The sequence below is a fragment of the Coptis chinensis genome, chromosome 4, assembly GCF_015680905.1.
Source record: "Coptis chinensis isolate HL-2020 chromosome 4, ASM1568090v1, whole genome shotgun sequence".
NCBI classification, from domain to species: Eukaryota; Viridiplantae; Streptophyta; class Magnoliopsida; order Ranunculales; family Ranunculaceae; genus Coptis; species Coptis chinensis.
This window is the reverse complement of record NC_141459.1, coordinates 6464344-6479843: the sequence shown is the minus strand read 5'-3', so window position 1 is coordinate 6479843 and position 15500 is coordinate 6464344. Positions and strand designations below refer to the sequence as shown.

Genomic DNA, 15500 nt, shown 5'->3' with positions numbered 1-15500 from the left:
TTTCTAACTGCTAAGGACGGAATTTTTTCTCAATAGATTTTAGCTCTATGAGAACCAACTTGTTGGTATGTCCAGGTAATATTCGATCATTTACCACAACAATACTACTCGTTGCATTTGTCAATGAACAAATGTAAATTAAATGCTCTTTGTTGGGAATTGGGATTTTCTATGTGGAATCTATTACCACTTGGAATCTTAAACGAGTAAATCTGGTCTATCATTAATTGCTTTCATTCCATGTCCCTTGCCTTGTTGATGGACCGTGATTACAATATACATACAACTCATTAACAGTGTGATTCAGGACTTTAGGTACATCAATTTCGGTAATGTTTTTTCGTATATACTGAGAATGTTATTGCTTGGAGCTATACTGTATTGTCCTTATAGCCTATAGATCCCCATTTTAGAGAGGAAAACCGATTGCGAGGGAGAGCTATGCGAAATTAGGCCTAAAGCACTTGTTAAAAAAATTAATGCATATATTTCACAAAGACTGAATCGACGCAAAATTAGACCAAAGGCCGTCCTTTGGATACACATTTCTCCATTGAAAAAACCTCAACATTTTCATCAACAAATAAGGAGAGCTCCTACAATATGAGGTCTTCGTAATATAGGCATATAGTTATTAGTTAAGGATTTTGGAATTTTCAGAGTTTCAATAGTCCAAAAAACCGGAATTATGGTTGGAAGTCCGATAAATTCCGACTAAATTTCTAAATTTACACTTTTTCGACCCTATAAATCCTATAATGTTATTTTTGATTTTGGCAAAAATTAAAATATTTGATGGAATTCCGAGATATCATGACTTATGATATTAGGTTATCAGATCTTGAAGTGGGACTCCAAGTCCAATTTGTGTTATAAATGTACTCATTCCATCGTGTATCCAATTGGTTGGAAAATCCAAAATACATATCCAAGCATTTTGAGTAAAATCCATTTCCATAATGTTGTATACTTGTGTGAACAAAATTAAGACTAGGAACTTTGCTAAAAAAACAGAAGACGACATGAATGCCATGTTGGCAATGAGAAACCAACATTAAATTTTTGTAATCTAAGGGAGACCAATATTGGGAATATTGAACAGAGATATTTTTGGCCTGCCATAACCTAGACCCAATCCTTATTCATGAAATAAAATTAGAGAATATTCTAAGTTCTTTCAATTTTCAAAGAAAGCGAAAGTATGTTATGATCGTAATATTAATAATTCATTAAAACAAACAAAAAAACAAGAGAATTTCATATATAGTCTCCATCTGTTGACGTTATGGAAAAAGAGAAATGCCTACTCATCAAGACTCTCAAAACCCCTCCTTTCATAAAAACAGTATAGTACCTCATTTCGTTTTCTCGAATTCCAACCATTCCCTGTACACAACCACCCCTTAAAATCTCTGCAACCTCCTTTTCATTCCCCATTAAAGAAAAATCAAACTTTTCTTTTTTTCTCTCACTTTGCTGGTGCTGTAGTTCTGTGGTTTAAGTGTCTGCATACCTATGCTTCCTTAAAATACACTTTTTACTCTTTACACTCTCTTTTCTTTCATTGTTTCTTCCCAAAACCTTTCTCTTACCTTCTCTTTTTCTTTCTTTCCTACTGACTACTAAGAGTCTCTCTCTAGCTATCTGCATTATCTTTCACTCTAGAGTCTAGAGTCTAGATAGAAGAACCCTTATTTAATGAGTATACACTTCATAGCTCTCTCTCTCTCTCTCAATCTAAAACACACACCCACATCCATGCAAATCATAAGCCACTCATGATGCTATAATCACCGTTCTCTCCTACCTCTTTTTGCCTCCCGCTCATTTTCCTTATTTCTTTCTTCTTTACTCTCTTCATTTTGCTTCAACTTTTAGAGATCGATCTTTGCATGACTTAAATTGTGTCTAGTCCATTTTTTGCTTCCTTGGTACATACTTAGATTCATATATCCAAAACGAAAACTATGAGAAGTGCATCAACTTTTCCTGATCTTTCTTTACATATAAGTCCTCCATCAGTTTTAAGTGAAGGTCAAGAAGTAGGCTTAGATGTATCGATGAAGAAAATGTTTTACGGTGATAGGAGCTCAACGAGTAGTAGTGGGAGTGATATAAGCCATGAACAAGGGCTACTGCACCAAGATCATCATCAACTTGAACCTAAGCTGAGCTTAGGAATTGAAAGGGAGAGTTTAATTAGTCCTTTACTTATGCCACCACAACGCAATCTTCACTACCTTCATCACTTGCACCACCCTCAAATGTACGGACATGAGTTTAAGAGAAATTCTAGGGGTAATGGAGGCAAGAGAAGTATTAGAGCTCCAAGGATGAGATGGACTTCAACTCTTCACGCCCACTTTGTTCACGCCGTGGAGCTACTTGGTGGTCATGAGAGTAAGAACGGTCACAAACTCTTATAAATAGCATGGATAGCAGAATATATCTTCATTTCATGTTTAGTACTCGTATTTTCTTTTGTTGTTTTGATGCCGTGTTTAAAGTTGTAATAACTTTTTCTTGTGATAGGAGCAACACCCAAATCAGTTTTGGAGCTAATGAATGTGAAGGATCTAACGCTAGCTCATGTGAAGAGTCACTTACAGGTGAGATTATATTCTTTGAAGAAACCTTCTTTAATTTGAAACGGATTACTGATCATTTTTTTAAGCTTGAGTTGGGTGTGAAAAATCTGGGTAAAGACAAAAGGGCATCTATGGAGTAATCTTAGCATTGTGGACCTCTTTTAATTGTTTTGTATGGGATGTATTCATGCAGATGTATAGAACAGTGAAGAGCACTGACAAAGGAGCAGGTATTTTGATTTTACCCTTCATCATGAACCCCTTTTTATCATAAGTTTCTTGTTAAATAAAATTATTGTGAGATCTAAAAGGTGGAACATAGTTTCAATCAATTGATCTTTCTGGTACTAACTACAAAAATGGATGAGCATGGAGTCATCATTTCTGTCTAAACGAATTATTTCATTTATTTGTTTGAATGTGTCTGACAAAGCACAAGCAATGCTTCTATGTTGTTTTGAACGTTGCAGCTGGTCAAGGGCAGACAGATATGGGATTAAATCAGATGACAGGGATTGTTGAAGTGGAAACTGGTGGACTATCTTGTGACAAGTCTGAAATCAATCTCTCTCGTTCTCTCAACCCACCACCACCACCCCTACCAGAAGGACCACCATTACCAATATCTGCTAGGTGAGTACAACTTTTGCCACCTTAATGTTTCTCAGTGTTCCCTTCATAAGTTTCAGCTTCTATGTTTAGTCAGATTGTTCACATGAAAGCAACAACCTACATACAATGATACAAACAACAATGGTATGTGTGCAAGTGTGCAACACATGTACAAGTTTCTTGAACTTTGGTAGTTTCCTGTTGAATGGATTTCGAGTCTTGTAGGAGTTGTAGCTATCGGGGTGGTTATGTGCAGGATGGTGTAGATAACTGTGTCATAGGAATTCAAGAAAAAAATGTTCCAAGTACATTGATGTCGATGAATAAAGGCTAGGGCCTCTCGGTGTTAGTTTTTTTAGCCTGATTTCGTTGACTTTTAATGCACGGACGTCTATCAAAGACAAGAAAAACTGGATTACACTTTTTTTTGCTAAGTGAGCAGAAAATATATTAAAAAGAAATGTGGAGGTTACAGACGAGAATGTACAAAGGAAAAAGAATGAAAAAAAAACTGGATTACACTTACTAAACACTAAACGGTATGATGGACTAATAAATTAATAATCCTCATTTGGCCAGTTCATTTGTATTAATGAAAACTAATAAGCATGTATATGATTGAAGGACGACATGCTTTTCAACATATTCTGCATATATGTTTTGTTATTTTTCTCTCTTGCTGAGAAGGATAAAAAATTCAAACTAAAATGTGTTTCCACACCCAATACATTACTCTACATTCAATATCATTAATTCAAGGGAATCTCATGCAGTCCCACCAATTACATTATGATTTGCATTAGGAAAATGTCATTCCTATCACCCAATTTCATCTTTCATTAGAACTTTGTTTGGGACTTTAACTACCATCTTGATTATTCATTCTGTCAAAAGTTTGTTTAATCTGTGTAATTGAGAATGTGCATCATGACCAGTTGTTTTAGTGTATTGTCCTTTTTAGTATTTAAATGTAGTTAGTGTCAAATTGTCAAGTGCTTAGTTGGAGCTTTGTAAGTACAATGCAGTAGTAATGTAGAATAATAGACAAGACTAAAGAAGAAAACTATACCAAAGCCATGCCTATCTCCAAGTCTTCATTAATTTCGGCAACAAAGTCCATAGAACTTGAACTTAAAGTTCATACTTTTAGGCTTTTAGGTGATGCTAAGAGTAAAAAGTCTTTGGCTACATCTTTGTCAATTACAGCCTAATTGCCTATATAATCTTAACTCTTAAGTCTACTAACAATTTATAAATAAATCCATTGTCATCGAAGTGAATACTGAGCTCTCTGTAGAATAATTAATATATATCAATTAGTATTTCTGACAATGCTGTTGTGAATTGTAATGTTGGTTCCGTAGGTCTCGAGTCTAAAATCGAAATGCACTACTTATTACAATGCTGATGTATGCATGTACTTGGATAATGTACAGTAATTATCTGGCAGTATCCAAGAACTACATCTCCTTAAAGCCTTTCAAAAGGCATCTAATTGATATGAAACTTCCAACAGATCGAACACATACAATTTGAAGAATAATAGAATGTTCCATAAATTACCTCAGCTTATCAAGATTGAACAATTTTGATAGTTAGATGATTGAACTAAACTGCTGCCATTTTGATTCCCAATTGTGTAAATTATGTTGAACCCTTATGGAGGCCTTTTCAATGCGATTTTTAGATAACCTCAGTCTCAATATAAGCACTTACAATGCTGATTTAAGGCTTCAGATAGCCGTTAGAAAAAGTGTTGATAAGTTAAATGCCTTATTCTGGGACAAGTCCTTGGCTATTTCTGTTGATTATTTGACTTCTCCTCTTCAATGTATGCCAGTTTCATCCAACTTTTTCCTTAATTTACAGGCAAATCTTGCAATAAACTATCCAACAATTCTCACCTATACTTTCTACAACCTAGCTATTGAGCTTTTATAATTTATCTATTAATCTTCCTTCAGTTTAAATTTTTCAAGATGGCCCTGAAAGTTGTAACTAGTACTGCTTTTACGTAGGTAATCTAACTAGCAGATCTGATGAACATGTAAACCAAATTAAGTTTTAAATCTCTGACATCAATCTCCTTCTAGGCTTGACACCAGAGGATCTTCTACAATGATGGGAAGGAACGCTTGGAGTCCATCAATTCAGGAGAATCAACCAACTCATTCTCATTTCAATTCTATAGAAGTCTCACATAAGCCAACCATGGTATGGCGTTCTACGTAATTGCATTTTCTTTTCTCTCTTTCTTATCCTTACTCTAGTATAATTTCAACATTCAATTTCCTGTTTAACACTTTAAAAACTTGATTGAACAGGATAACGTATGTCGGCCTGGCCAGCCAGTATCTCACAGTGAGAATGAAAATATGTATCTCAGCTCTTTGGCATCTTCACAGATGTTGCCCAACTTAGAGTTCACCCTTGGAAGGCAAAGTTGGCAAAAGGACTACGCTGAACCTACTAAGGAACTAACCCTACTTAAGTGTTAATTATGCATGTATAATTTATATGGTTTGGAGAAAAAGAAAAGAAATCTCAATGTTATATGCACTTGTGTGGTTTTGTGGTTTTGTTTGCTTCGTCTTAGAATCAACACAAGAAAGGAATTATACACATGGACAGAAATGCTTTATTGGCTTCATCAAATGTACTAAGATCAAGTTGAATAGTAGCAGTATTGCAGAGTTCATTCAAACCAAGAGAAAAGAATTGTGCAACCATTTTGAGTAGAGAATTACCAAGTTTTTAACATAGCGTCATCCTAAAGATTACATGGCATCCTAAGGGGCTATTTGTTTTTAATAAATCTTATAAGACCGTTTAGTTTCTTATAAAGTGGTTAATTTTTTAATTTTAAGTTTCATTTTACGTCACAATCCTAAAATCGAGTGAAATTTAATTGAATTTTAGTCCGTATTATATTTTATGACATCAGTAGGACTGATTTTGGATGTCTTTTTTTGGGATAGTTTTAAACTGATTTAGTGCGGTGGTAGTGGTGGTGGTGGTGGTTTTAATGGAGTTTAAACTAAACTGTAATGAAGTTTATTTGGAAAATAAAATATTGGAAGTGACTGTCATGGCTTTATTTAGTGACTGTTTTTTATTGTATCATCACCACTCCCCAAGTTAAAAGCAAACCTTTGTAAATATGGAGCCTGGAAAGCAAAAAGGTAATCATCCATCACAATGATCAATGTATACTTCTCTCAATAGTTAAATGATTACTATCGTTAATAATATTCAAGTGAGAGGAGCGAACGTTCTGGGGGAGATGTGGTGTGTGGACAAAATGTCATTTGGTTAGTTTCTGTCTGTCCACATTCTTCTTATCTCTTTTTTCATCCATCACAATGATCAATGTATCCCTCTCAATAGTTAAATGATTCTATCTAATAATATTCTCTCTTTGGACAAAATGTCCTCCCAATCATTCACTCTTCTTATCCCCCACTGTATGTTAAACTAGTGGGTCTTAACAGTTAAGAAACAGAATACGTTTGTTCAATATATATGAAGGGTCTTAACAGTTAAGAAACAGAATACGTTTGTTCAATATATATGAAGAGGCTTTAAGCCCAGGCCCATTACACCATAAAGGCCCAAGTCTCACCAGACAGAGAAGAACCGTTATAGAAAGCGGGAAAAAGAAGGCCCGCCCTTAAAAGTCCCCACAACTCAAAGTGCGCGAAGATGACAACGTTTCGTTTCCAAAAAGTTTGTAAACAACACATTATTCAAACATTATCATCATCATCATGTTTAGTCACTAATTTTATAACTTGCGTGGAGTTTATGCAAAGAACCAGAATAAAAAAGCATACCAACCAATCAACCGACACCTCAAAAGGCAACCAAAAAAAGAAGAACCATTCCAGTTTACATACTAATAAGTTCTACAGTACACTTTTTTTTTGTTCAGTTTGTAGGGAGTGAGAATGGAAGCACATAATGGAATTCTAGGATACATATGGAACTTACTTGCTTTCTTTCCTTTCTTTATACTACTACTCATACTTGGTATTGTTAAAGGTACTTCATTTCTTCACTGCACTTTTTTTTTTCATAGTTGGTGTTGTGTTTTCTTGATTGAGTGTTGTTGATATTATGCAGCTGTTGTAATTGGTCCTGTGGTTTTGGTTGTTATCTTTATTGGATGTTCTGCTGTTATTATTGGATTGTGGCCCATGCATGTCATTTGGACTTACTACTGTATTGCAAAGTAAGAATCTTTTGTTGGGTGTTTTAAATTTATTGTTGTTGAGGTTTTAAGGGAAATGTGCTGATGGGTGAATTATGGTTTTCCTTTTTGTTTTGTGTAGAACGAAGAATTTTGGTACAATTATGAAGGGTGTCTTGTTTATAAGCCTACTTATCCCATTACTGGTATGGTTACCAATTGGATTTATTGGGAGTTTGTTTACGGGGTTAGGGTATGGTTTCTATTGGCCTTTGATGGCAACTTTTGAGGCAGTTGGTGAAGGGGTTTCGAACAAATTTGTCAGATGCTTCAAGGTATTTGTTACATAAATTCTATATCAGCCTTGAATATTTTAAAATTTGACAGTTGAGGGTAATGGGGCTGTTTATAATGAAGAATATTTGATGTTTTTGGGATGGACAAACTATTAGGATGGCACTTGGACCTCTGTTTTGGGTGGATGCACAATCGTACGTGACTTTGCTGATGTTTCCTTCCATTCGTACTTTTCTGTAATGGATTCATGGCTAGAGTCAACAACTGAGACTCCCATAGAAATCAAGTAAGTCCACAATACACGATTTTTCTTTTATTTAATTTTTAATTTATTGGATGTAGAACATGAAACCTTCACTTGCCATGCCTTACTTATCCACACTTTTGGGCAAGTTGATAATCAGATTCGATTTTCTTCATGTAGATTGTTTGATAACTGTTTGTAGCACATGTGTAATTTCAGATCTTTTTCTTAGTCTTGGTAACATACATCGAATTATTAAAGTTCTACACTCCTTTATGAGATTAGCATTTACACAACATTCAATATAAAGTCACACATTAGTTTGTCCGCTTTCCTTTTGCAGGGTTTCCCAAATACCAGGATGTATACTAGTAGCAATTTTAGGGATTTTTGTGGATGTACCATTTATTGCTATGATAGTGATCTACAAAGTTCCCTTTATGCTTTTTAAAGGGTGGCATCGGTTGGTAAGAGATCTTATTGGAAGATCTGGTCCCTTTTTGGAAACTGTTTGTGTGCCGTTTGCTGGGCTTTCAATTTTGTTGTGGCCTATTGCTGTCGCTTTAACTTCTTTAGCAGGAATCTGTTCAGGTTTTTTTCTTGGACTTTATGCTGCTGCTGTTGCATATCAGGTTCATTTTGATCATCTACTTTTCCTAACGTAGACTCTTTTTTCCCTGGATTGATTTTGTCTAAACTTCTTGTACTTCAATTGTATATTTCATAAGTTATTTTTTCTGTTTTAGGAGAACTCTACAAAGAGCGGTTTACTCTATGTCATTGCTGTATTGGCCTTGTTTGATGAATACACCAATGATTTCCTCTACCTCCGAGAGGGGTCATGCTTTCCTAGGTATGTTATATATCTTGCGAGTGGTTCATGTTTATTCTTGTTTGAGTTCGCTGACTGAATTTGCTGATGGAATTTCATTGCATCCTATGTTTTACTATATGATAGTTTCTGTTATGTGTCTAGCCAGGCCTAGGTATCGTGAGGTAGCTGATTACAGTGTAGGACGGACTGTAAAGCGGGCGACTGAGAAGCCTGAGGTTGTTCGCACCAAGCAACCTCCTGTAAGGACGCTGTCCATGCAAATGCAGGAACTGAAAGCTGTGGTGGTAAGTATAATTTGAATATGTGGCATGCACCTCCATTCTTAGGTTCTCTTGGACTAGTTTAGTTTGGACTTCTGTAAACAGGCTTTTGGTAGCCAACCATACTATCATTCAGTTCCTCACTCTTTAAACACCTAAGATCACCTTGTTTGAAACATAGTTCTGTTTGGATGGAGGGATGGTATGAATGTGGCTGGGCTAGGGGTGACTTCGGATCGGATCGGATCGGATTAACCTCCTTCGGAATTTTTCAAATTTTTTTTCGGAACCTAATATGCTAGCCAAATCCGATCCAATTTTTTTTCGGATTCAAAATATATTTCCAATTTCGGAAATTTCGGAATAACTCGGAAATTTTGGAATACTTGGTAAATTTTCAAAGATCTCTTTACTTTCAATTATTTTTGGAATATCATACGCCAATGTTCATTGTAGGGAGAGAAAACCATGTCCACAACACCAATGTACCAACAACAATACGCACTTGTTTACTGAGAAAATCCATTTTCATTCAAACAAGTGATCCAAGAAAAAACGAGAAAAAGAACCTGCAGCCACCAATAACAAGCATTGTATTCTGTTAAGGTCTAGGTATTTGTAATGTTTCAATCTTTTTTCGTGTGTGGAAATTGAAGTTTGAAGTGTCGTCAGATAAATAATGGATTATGGTCTTGGACTCTAAAGTAGCTTTACATAATATTCTATCTATTGGAATTTGGCTTTTGGATTGGTCTAGAAGTCATTGTATAACTCAATGATATTTTTTTCATATCATTGTTGTTATAGTAGACGGTGTAATGACAATAGAGTGGTCCAATTCAAGTGGGGGGAAGTAGTGGCTAGGTTATGTTTTGTTTTGTTCTTGGAAGTAAAAAACTTAAAAATGAATGAACGGTCGAGATCTACTCAAGTGGATAGTGAGAGAAGTATATATTTTCGGAATAAATTGGCAATAATATCGGAAATTTCGGATCGGATCGGATTTTAGAATTATATCTAAATCCGATCCAATTTTTTTTTCGGAATTTTCGGAAATCGGAAAATCGGCCCATGAAAACTACACCTAGAGCCAGACCAATTTCGGGTCGGATTTCGGAAAAATCGGAAATTCGGCAAAAAGAGACACCCCTAGGCTGGGTGGTGCTTACTCTTTTATTTCATATTACATTTTTTTTGGTTCCTTTAGTGATGTCCTCAAGAAATGCATATCTTGAAATAGGTGTAGGCAGTCACATTTTGTATACTTACTCACTTTTACATTTTGGTATCAGATATGGGATAATTTTTTCAAGGGCTGTCAGTATACTGGGAGAGAGCTTCTTGCTGCTGGAGCCATTGGCGTCAAAGATTTGGAAGCATGGCAATATTCGAAGAGCAACATAGTTAACATTGGAATTCCTGCATATACATTTTTACGGTGCTTTTTTCACTCAATCGAGTGTGGGTCAACCGGATTTCTCATGCGTAAGTATAGTTTTTTGTTGACTATACATATCATTTTTGCATCAAATTTTAGTGTTGTCCTTATACTGAGTTGTGAATCTCTTCCTGAGTATGTACTGTGTAGTACTTGAGCTTGGTTATTGAGGTCATTCATTCTAACGGGATTCATTCAACAACTTCTGGATTGTCTCGAATGAAAAATTAAAATCAGTTGGACTATCTTTTAAATTTTGTATCTTCCTGTAATGAACTGCTAAATAGTCATTAGCGACAGGGGAATACACCATACAGTTAGGATTTTCGACTGTCTTTGTTGTTGTTCAGAGTATTTTTGCTCTCCAGTTGGTACAATTAATGTGTGTTCTCACCATTTCTTCCTATTCGAAGAGTCGCCCGTTACTGGTGAGTCAATCGCCAAGTTATATATTGTGTTTGCCTGGTTTTGCTGATATGCCAATTACTAGATTTTGATAAAGTGGTGTGCAAAGGGTCATTGTGTTTGTTGAAAAAAATAAGTGATCATAGTAGAATGTTACAACAAGAAGGATAGAGCGGTTTGTAGTTACCACTCTTGTACATAAATCCACAAATCTGTAATAAGTGAGGCTCTCTAGGTCTACTTTGTTTTCAAGATCACAATTCTTCCTCATATATCTACCTGCTATTGCTTATTGGAATGTAACCCTTTTATGTTACATCAGGTGACAATGTTGAACTGACTAGTGTGAATCGGCCAGAGGGAAGGGTTTTTGACTGGCTTTTTGAGCCCATGTCGGTCATGAAAGAGCAGATTAAGAGTCTGCATTTGAAAGAGACAAAGGAACTATATCTGTACAAATTGTGTCTCTATTGTGGTAATGAAGAAAGAGTTAATGCTTGGAACAATGGTGGAGTTCCACCAGTTGATGAGATCAAAAGTGCTCAGTTGCATAGCATTAGTAGAAGGTATTGCAATATCTCTCTTATTTTAAGCCGAGTGGCATATGTGGTTTAGGGCTGTCTGTATTCTTAATCTGTCTTGTATTTTTCATTTCAGGTTGCAAGGCTTTTGTTCAATGCTTTCTAGATTGCCAAGCTTCAGGCGCCGGTTCCATGAAGTGGTAAAAGCATTAGTGCAAGAAGAAAAAAAGAGGGTGGATGCTGGAACCGCTGACCGTATAGGAGCAGCTGTGTAGCATTCTAATCCTTATTCATTAGATTTTTAAGTAAATTTTCTTTTCTATATTTATAGAAAAAATCTGTAATGCGAATGGTCTTCCTTCTTCCCTGTAGAAGGAAAAAACCATGAAAAAACTCTCCATTTGGTGTGTTTTGTTGGATCTTTTATGTAGGCACATGAATTTGGTTATAGGCAGAAATGTTTAAGGAGCCAGAGTGTTATACTGTTTCAGAGATCAGATAGACTCGGGATTCAGCAAACACAAGAGCAACTCATGTATCTGACCCAATAGTTTTGAAGTGAGGATGATTTTATATCGAATAGGTTATAGATTTATAGATGACTGTTGTAGTATCTTTAAAATCACTGCAGAAAATCTTTGAATTTGTCAATTGTTTGAATCTGACAATTGTTTTAGTTTATTTCATACAGCATGTTGCAGATGGAAATTTGAAGAATAATTGTCTCCATCTATGTATTGCACCTATTTATTCGTCTATTTATTGAGAGTTTGGAGTTTAGGGTATGGTATTACAGAAGCTGATGCAGTAAAGGCGCTGTTAATAACATAATATTCTCAATCGAGTTTAAGGATTGGTCAATAACATGTTTACTGTTAAAAGGGAGATGAGAAAAAAACCAAAACTTTGTTAATTTTTTAGTGTGCTTATTTGAGTACACCGTGGAGGCAGTTATGGTCTACAATTGGAGTGTGGACTAGATATTGTGACAGTGGACAGTTCTGTGTCTGTCTCACATTCACATGGCTGCTGATTACGCGAGGGTTGATCGGAAGATAATTTAAACAAATATTACTTATCCCCTTGTTGTCTGCAATCTTGCCAACACCCGTCTTTCTCAGTTCAGCAAGAAAATGGAAGCTCCTCCTGGAGTTGGTCGTTACAAAGCTTACTACCTCTTCTTAATCTCAGCTTTCATTCTTCTCTTTGTTCTTGGTTTCGTTAAAGGTACCTTCACACACTCTTCTCTCTCTCTTTCTTGATTTTTTCACTGTTTTATCTAACTTATTTTTTATACTCGTGCAGCTGCAATATTCAGCCCTTTTGTATTTCTAGTGATAGCTTTTGGTGATACTGGTGTTATCATTGGACTATGACCTTTGCATCTTTTCTGGATTGCTTGCTGCATTTCCAAGCATCATCTTTTTATGTTTCCCCTTTTATTTAAACTCTTTGTCGCGTGGAATGCTGGATGCTTTATAAATTGATTTTTGACAGATCATTTTTGAAGACCCTTTTGATTCTAACATTGCCCATGCCAATATCATTGTGGACAGTGGTGGCTTTAATTAGTAGGGACTTGTTTGGCTTGTTATGGAGACTTTCAGGGCTATTAGCAAGCGAGGTGTTAGGAAAAAATTGCTTGGTTGTTTTGCGGTTAGTAATTTTCTCTATTCTTGTTTCCATATCATGATATTCAATTTATTGACTGCTTTGTTTTGGTAATGGCTGTCCTTGATATGAAAGCAAATTTTGAAAATAATATGTTGGCTCAGCAGCTGTCAGGGACAAGAATGAGATGCAGCGGTTCCAGAAAGCACTGAGTCAATGTCTTCATGTTTTTGGGTGGTCTGCTGCAATGGAAGCATTTCCATTTCTTCAGTGGATTAATTACGGAGGGTACAAGGGAGCCATGAAATCTACGGCTAGAGATGTGGACTATGTGTTCAGAAGTTGGGTGCAGGAGCATCGACGGAGAAAGCTTTCTGCAGATGTTGGGGATCATGATGATTTTATTGATGTGATGATATCAAGTTTAATAGGTATGGAGTTCCCTGGCTACGACCACGATACCATCATCAAGGCTATGCTATGTGGCAGGTAAGCATTGCTAAACCGAACAATTGTAGACATATGTAGTGAAGTTTTGCAGATGATGGAATTACTATTGCAGTTAAGCCAATGTCCTGATCATTCAATTTCAATACAATGCTGTTATGTAGAATTATGAGTTCGGTAACTGAGCAAACTGTGCAAACCGTTTACAAGTTTCTCATCAGCATTATTGTTACTGTTCAGTCTTATCTTAGTACGGCAAGAAAGTTTGGTAACTGAGTAAACAGTACAAATCATTTACAAGTTTCTTATTATTAGCATTATTGTTACTATTCTTTCTTATCTTAGTACGACAAGAAAGTTATCTGGAGATTTTCAGTCATGGATTATTCAGTTCACTTATTGAGTTTCAGATTTTATGTAGGCTATGGTTCTAGGTGGTACGGACACAACCATGATCACCCTAACTTGGGCCCTAGCCTTGCTGCTGAATAATCGCCATGCGCTAAGAAAAGCTCAGCATGAGTTGGATGCTCAGGTTGGCAAAGAAGATCAACATGTTAATGAATGAGCTATTCATAATCTGGTTTACCTTCAAGCCATTGTAAAGGAAACTTGAAGGTTATATGCCCCTGTTCCACTGTCAGTACTTCATGAGTCCATGGAAGACTGCACAATAGGAGGTTACAGAATTCCGTCAGGCACAACTGTGATTGTGAATCTTTGGAAGCTGCCGAGAGACCCACAAGTTTGGTCAGATCCTTTGGAGTTTCAGCCAGAGAGATTTATCATGAGTCACATGGATGTAGAAGTACTAAGAGGTCAGGATTTTGAATTGATACCTTTTGGCTCAGGAAGAAGGTCCTGTCCTGGGATTTCATTTGCTCTCCAGGTTCTACATTTGACGCTGGCTCGTCTACTTTTTGCATTTGATTTGGCAACACCTTTGAATACTCCGGTTGATATGACTGAGACTGTTGGAGCTACCACATCCAAGGCAAGCCCATTAGAAGTCGTCCTCACTCCATGCCTCTCTTCCAAGCTCTATGAATGAGACAATGACCACTCTGAAGAGGAGCTTATCAGATGTACTAGTTCCTGCTAATTATATTTGTGTGATGATTTTTCATAATCTAGAAACACAAGTATTTTGTTGATGATCAAAGAACAATGAGAAATATTGGATCAAGAAGAAGAAGAAATATAGAAGATGATGAGTTGAACTATGTTTTTTAATGGCTGTCTACGTATCCTCTGAAGAAGAATCAAACTCAAAACGTAGTTCAACTATTTAATTTATAAGAACAGATTAGGTTTTCCATAATTACTTGTGAATTAAATAATTAGTGTTTAACTATAAAACGATCTCTTGTTAAGTCTTATCCAGACTCTTCTAAAAGCTCATGTTTCCTAAGTCAATAACGCTCTTTTATTGACTTACACCAAGGAAACATGTTCAAGTTCGGATCCGGTGTTGGAGTTCCGAGCTTAGTAGATCCGGATTTGGTGTTCCTAATAAGGAGTTGGTTCTCCGAGCCTATAACTCCAACTAGTTTCGAACCTCCAGCCGAGCCTACTACTCCAACTAGTTCCGAACCTCCAGTTCTCCGAGTCTACTACAATCTCTTCTTCTTATTTTACTTTCGAACTTAGGAAGTGAGTTAGTCAGGATTTGGACTTAAAGTGTGTTATGGTACTGATGCCTCTTTTTTTTTCTTCCGTGGGTGATAATTCAAACCCTCAAGGACAAAGGGTAAAAAAGTAGACGCTTGTCACGTGCGCAATCATATAAAAAGCAACGAGCAATATACCTCTATCTGCTCCTTGAAAATTATATACAAAATTGGCCATTATCGCAGTTCAAAGAACAAGTCTGGACATACGATGACCACGACTCGGACTGATCTTATAATAACCTAGACTTGAACATATAAGGACTTTTCCAAATCATCATGACTGAGACTTGGATAGATAAACTCCATCTATATAGCACACATATTTTATCTTGACACGTAAACAAACTCAAAATAGTTAGAATATTTATAAGTTTTGGATT

General features: G+C 36.1%; 4 protein-coding genes across 6 annotated transcripts; all 4 read left to right on the top strand.

Annotated features, from left to right (window-relative positions):
- Window positions 1-1720: 1720 nt before the first annotated feature.
- Window positions 1721-5848, top strand: ATS (Homeodomain-like superfamily protein). The gene is made up of 6 exons (XM_086606571.1): window positions 1721-2400; window positions 2533-2609; window positions 2782-2818; window positions 3059-3221; window positions 5294-5414; window positions 5525-5848. Exons 1-6 carry the CDS (start codon window positions 1968-1970, stop codon window positions 5696-5698), a joined length of 1005 nt encoding a protein of 334 aa, XP_086462697.1. The 5' UTR covers window positions 1721-1967; the 3' UTR covers window positions 5699-5848.
- A 1068-nt stretch (window positions 5849-6916) lies between these two features.
- LOC147501503 (putative membrane protein At3g27390) lies at window positions 6917-11969 on the top strand. Its single transcript, XM_086606566.1, has 10 exons — window positions 6917-7241; window positions 7323-7431; window positions 7532-7724; window positions 7842-7972; window positions 8274-8562; window positions 8677-8783; window positions 8911-9049; window positions 10318-10510; window positions 11191-11434; window positions 11526-11969. Exons 1-10 carry the CDS (start codon window positions 7148-7150, stop codon window positions 11662-11664), a joined length of 1638 nt encoding a protein of 545 aa, XP_086462692.1. The 5' UTR covers window positions 6917-7147; the 3' UTR covers window positions 11665-11969.
- A 505-nt stretch (window positions 11970-12474) lies between these two features.
- On the top strand, window positions 12475-14680 carry LOC147501501 (strychnine-10-hydroxylase-like). 3 transcript variants are annotated; one of them, XM_086606567.1, is made up of 4 exons: window positions 12475-12616; window positions 12695-13045; window positions 13168-13489; window positions 13858-14680. In XM_086606567.1, exons 3-4 carry the CDS (start codon window positions 13188-13190, stop codon window positions 13937-13939), a joined length of 384 nt encoding a protein of 127 aa, XP_086462693.1. In that variant the 5' UTR covers window positions 12475-12616; window positions 12695-13045; window positions 13168-13187; the 3' UTR covers window positions 13940-14680. The 3 variants fall into 3 exon arrangements, with proteins under 3 accessions (XP_086462693.1, XP_086462696.1, XP_086462694.1); XM_086606570.1 differs by having other exon boundaries at window positions 12604-13045; window positions 13869-14680; XM_086606568.1 differs by lacking the exon at window positions 12475-12616 and having other exon boundaries at window positions 12904-13045; window positions 13165-13489.
- LOC147501502 (vinorine hydroxylase-like) lies at window positions 14106-14498 on the top strand. The gene has a single exon (XM_086604323.1). The coding sequence runs from the start codon at window positions 14106-14108 to the stop codon at window positions 14496-14498; it is 393 nt and encodes a 130-aa protein (XP_086460449.1).
- Window positions 14681-15500: the final 820 nt, after the last annotated feature.

Coding starts and splice junctions, on each gene's coding strand:
- ATS (XM_086606571.1), top strand. CDS start 1,968: ATGAGAAGTGCATCAACTTTTCCTGATCTTTCTTTACATATAAGTCCT. Junction 3,222..5,293: donor CCATTACCAATATCTGCTAG/GTGAGTACAACT, acceptor ATCTCCTTCTAG/GCTTGACACCAGAGGATCTT. Junction 5,415..5,524: donor TCTCACATAAGCCAACCATG/GTATGGCGTTCT, acceptor TTGATTGAACAG/GATAACGTATGTCGGCCTGG.
- LOC147501503 (XM_086606566.1), top strand. CDS start 7,148: ATGGAAGCACATAATGGAATTCTAGGATACATATGGAACTTACTTGCT. Junction 7,242..7,322: donor CATACTTGGTATTGTTAAAG/GTACTTCATTTC, acceptor GATATTATGCAG/CTGTTGTAATTGGTCCTGTG. Junction 7,973..8,273: donor GAGACTCCCATAGAAATCAA/GTAAGTCCACAA, acceptor TTCCTTTTGCAG/GGTTTCCCAAATACCAGGAT.
- LOC147501501 (XM_086606567.1), top strand. CDS start 13,188: ATGCAGCGGTTCCAGAAAGCACTGAGTCAATGTCTTCATGTTTTTGGG. Junction 13,490..13,857: donor AAGGCTATGCTATGTGGCAG/GTAAGCATTGCT, acceptor ATTGAGTTTCAG/ATTTTATGTAGGCTATGGTT.
- LOC147501502 (XM_086604323.1), top strand. CDS start 14,106: ATGGAAGACTGCACAATAGGAGGTTACAGAATTCCGTCAGGCACAACT.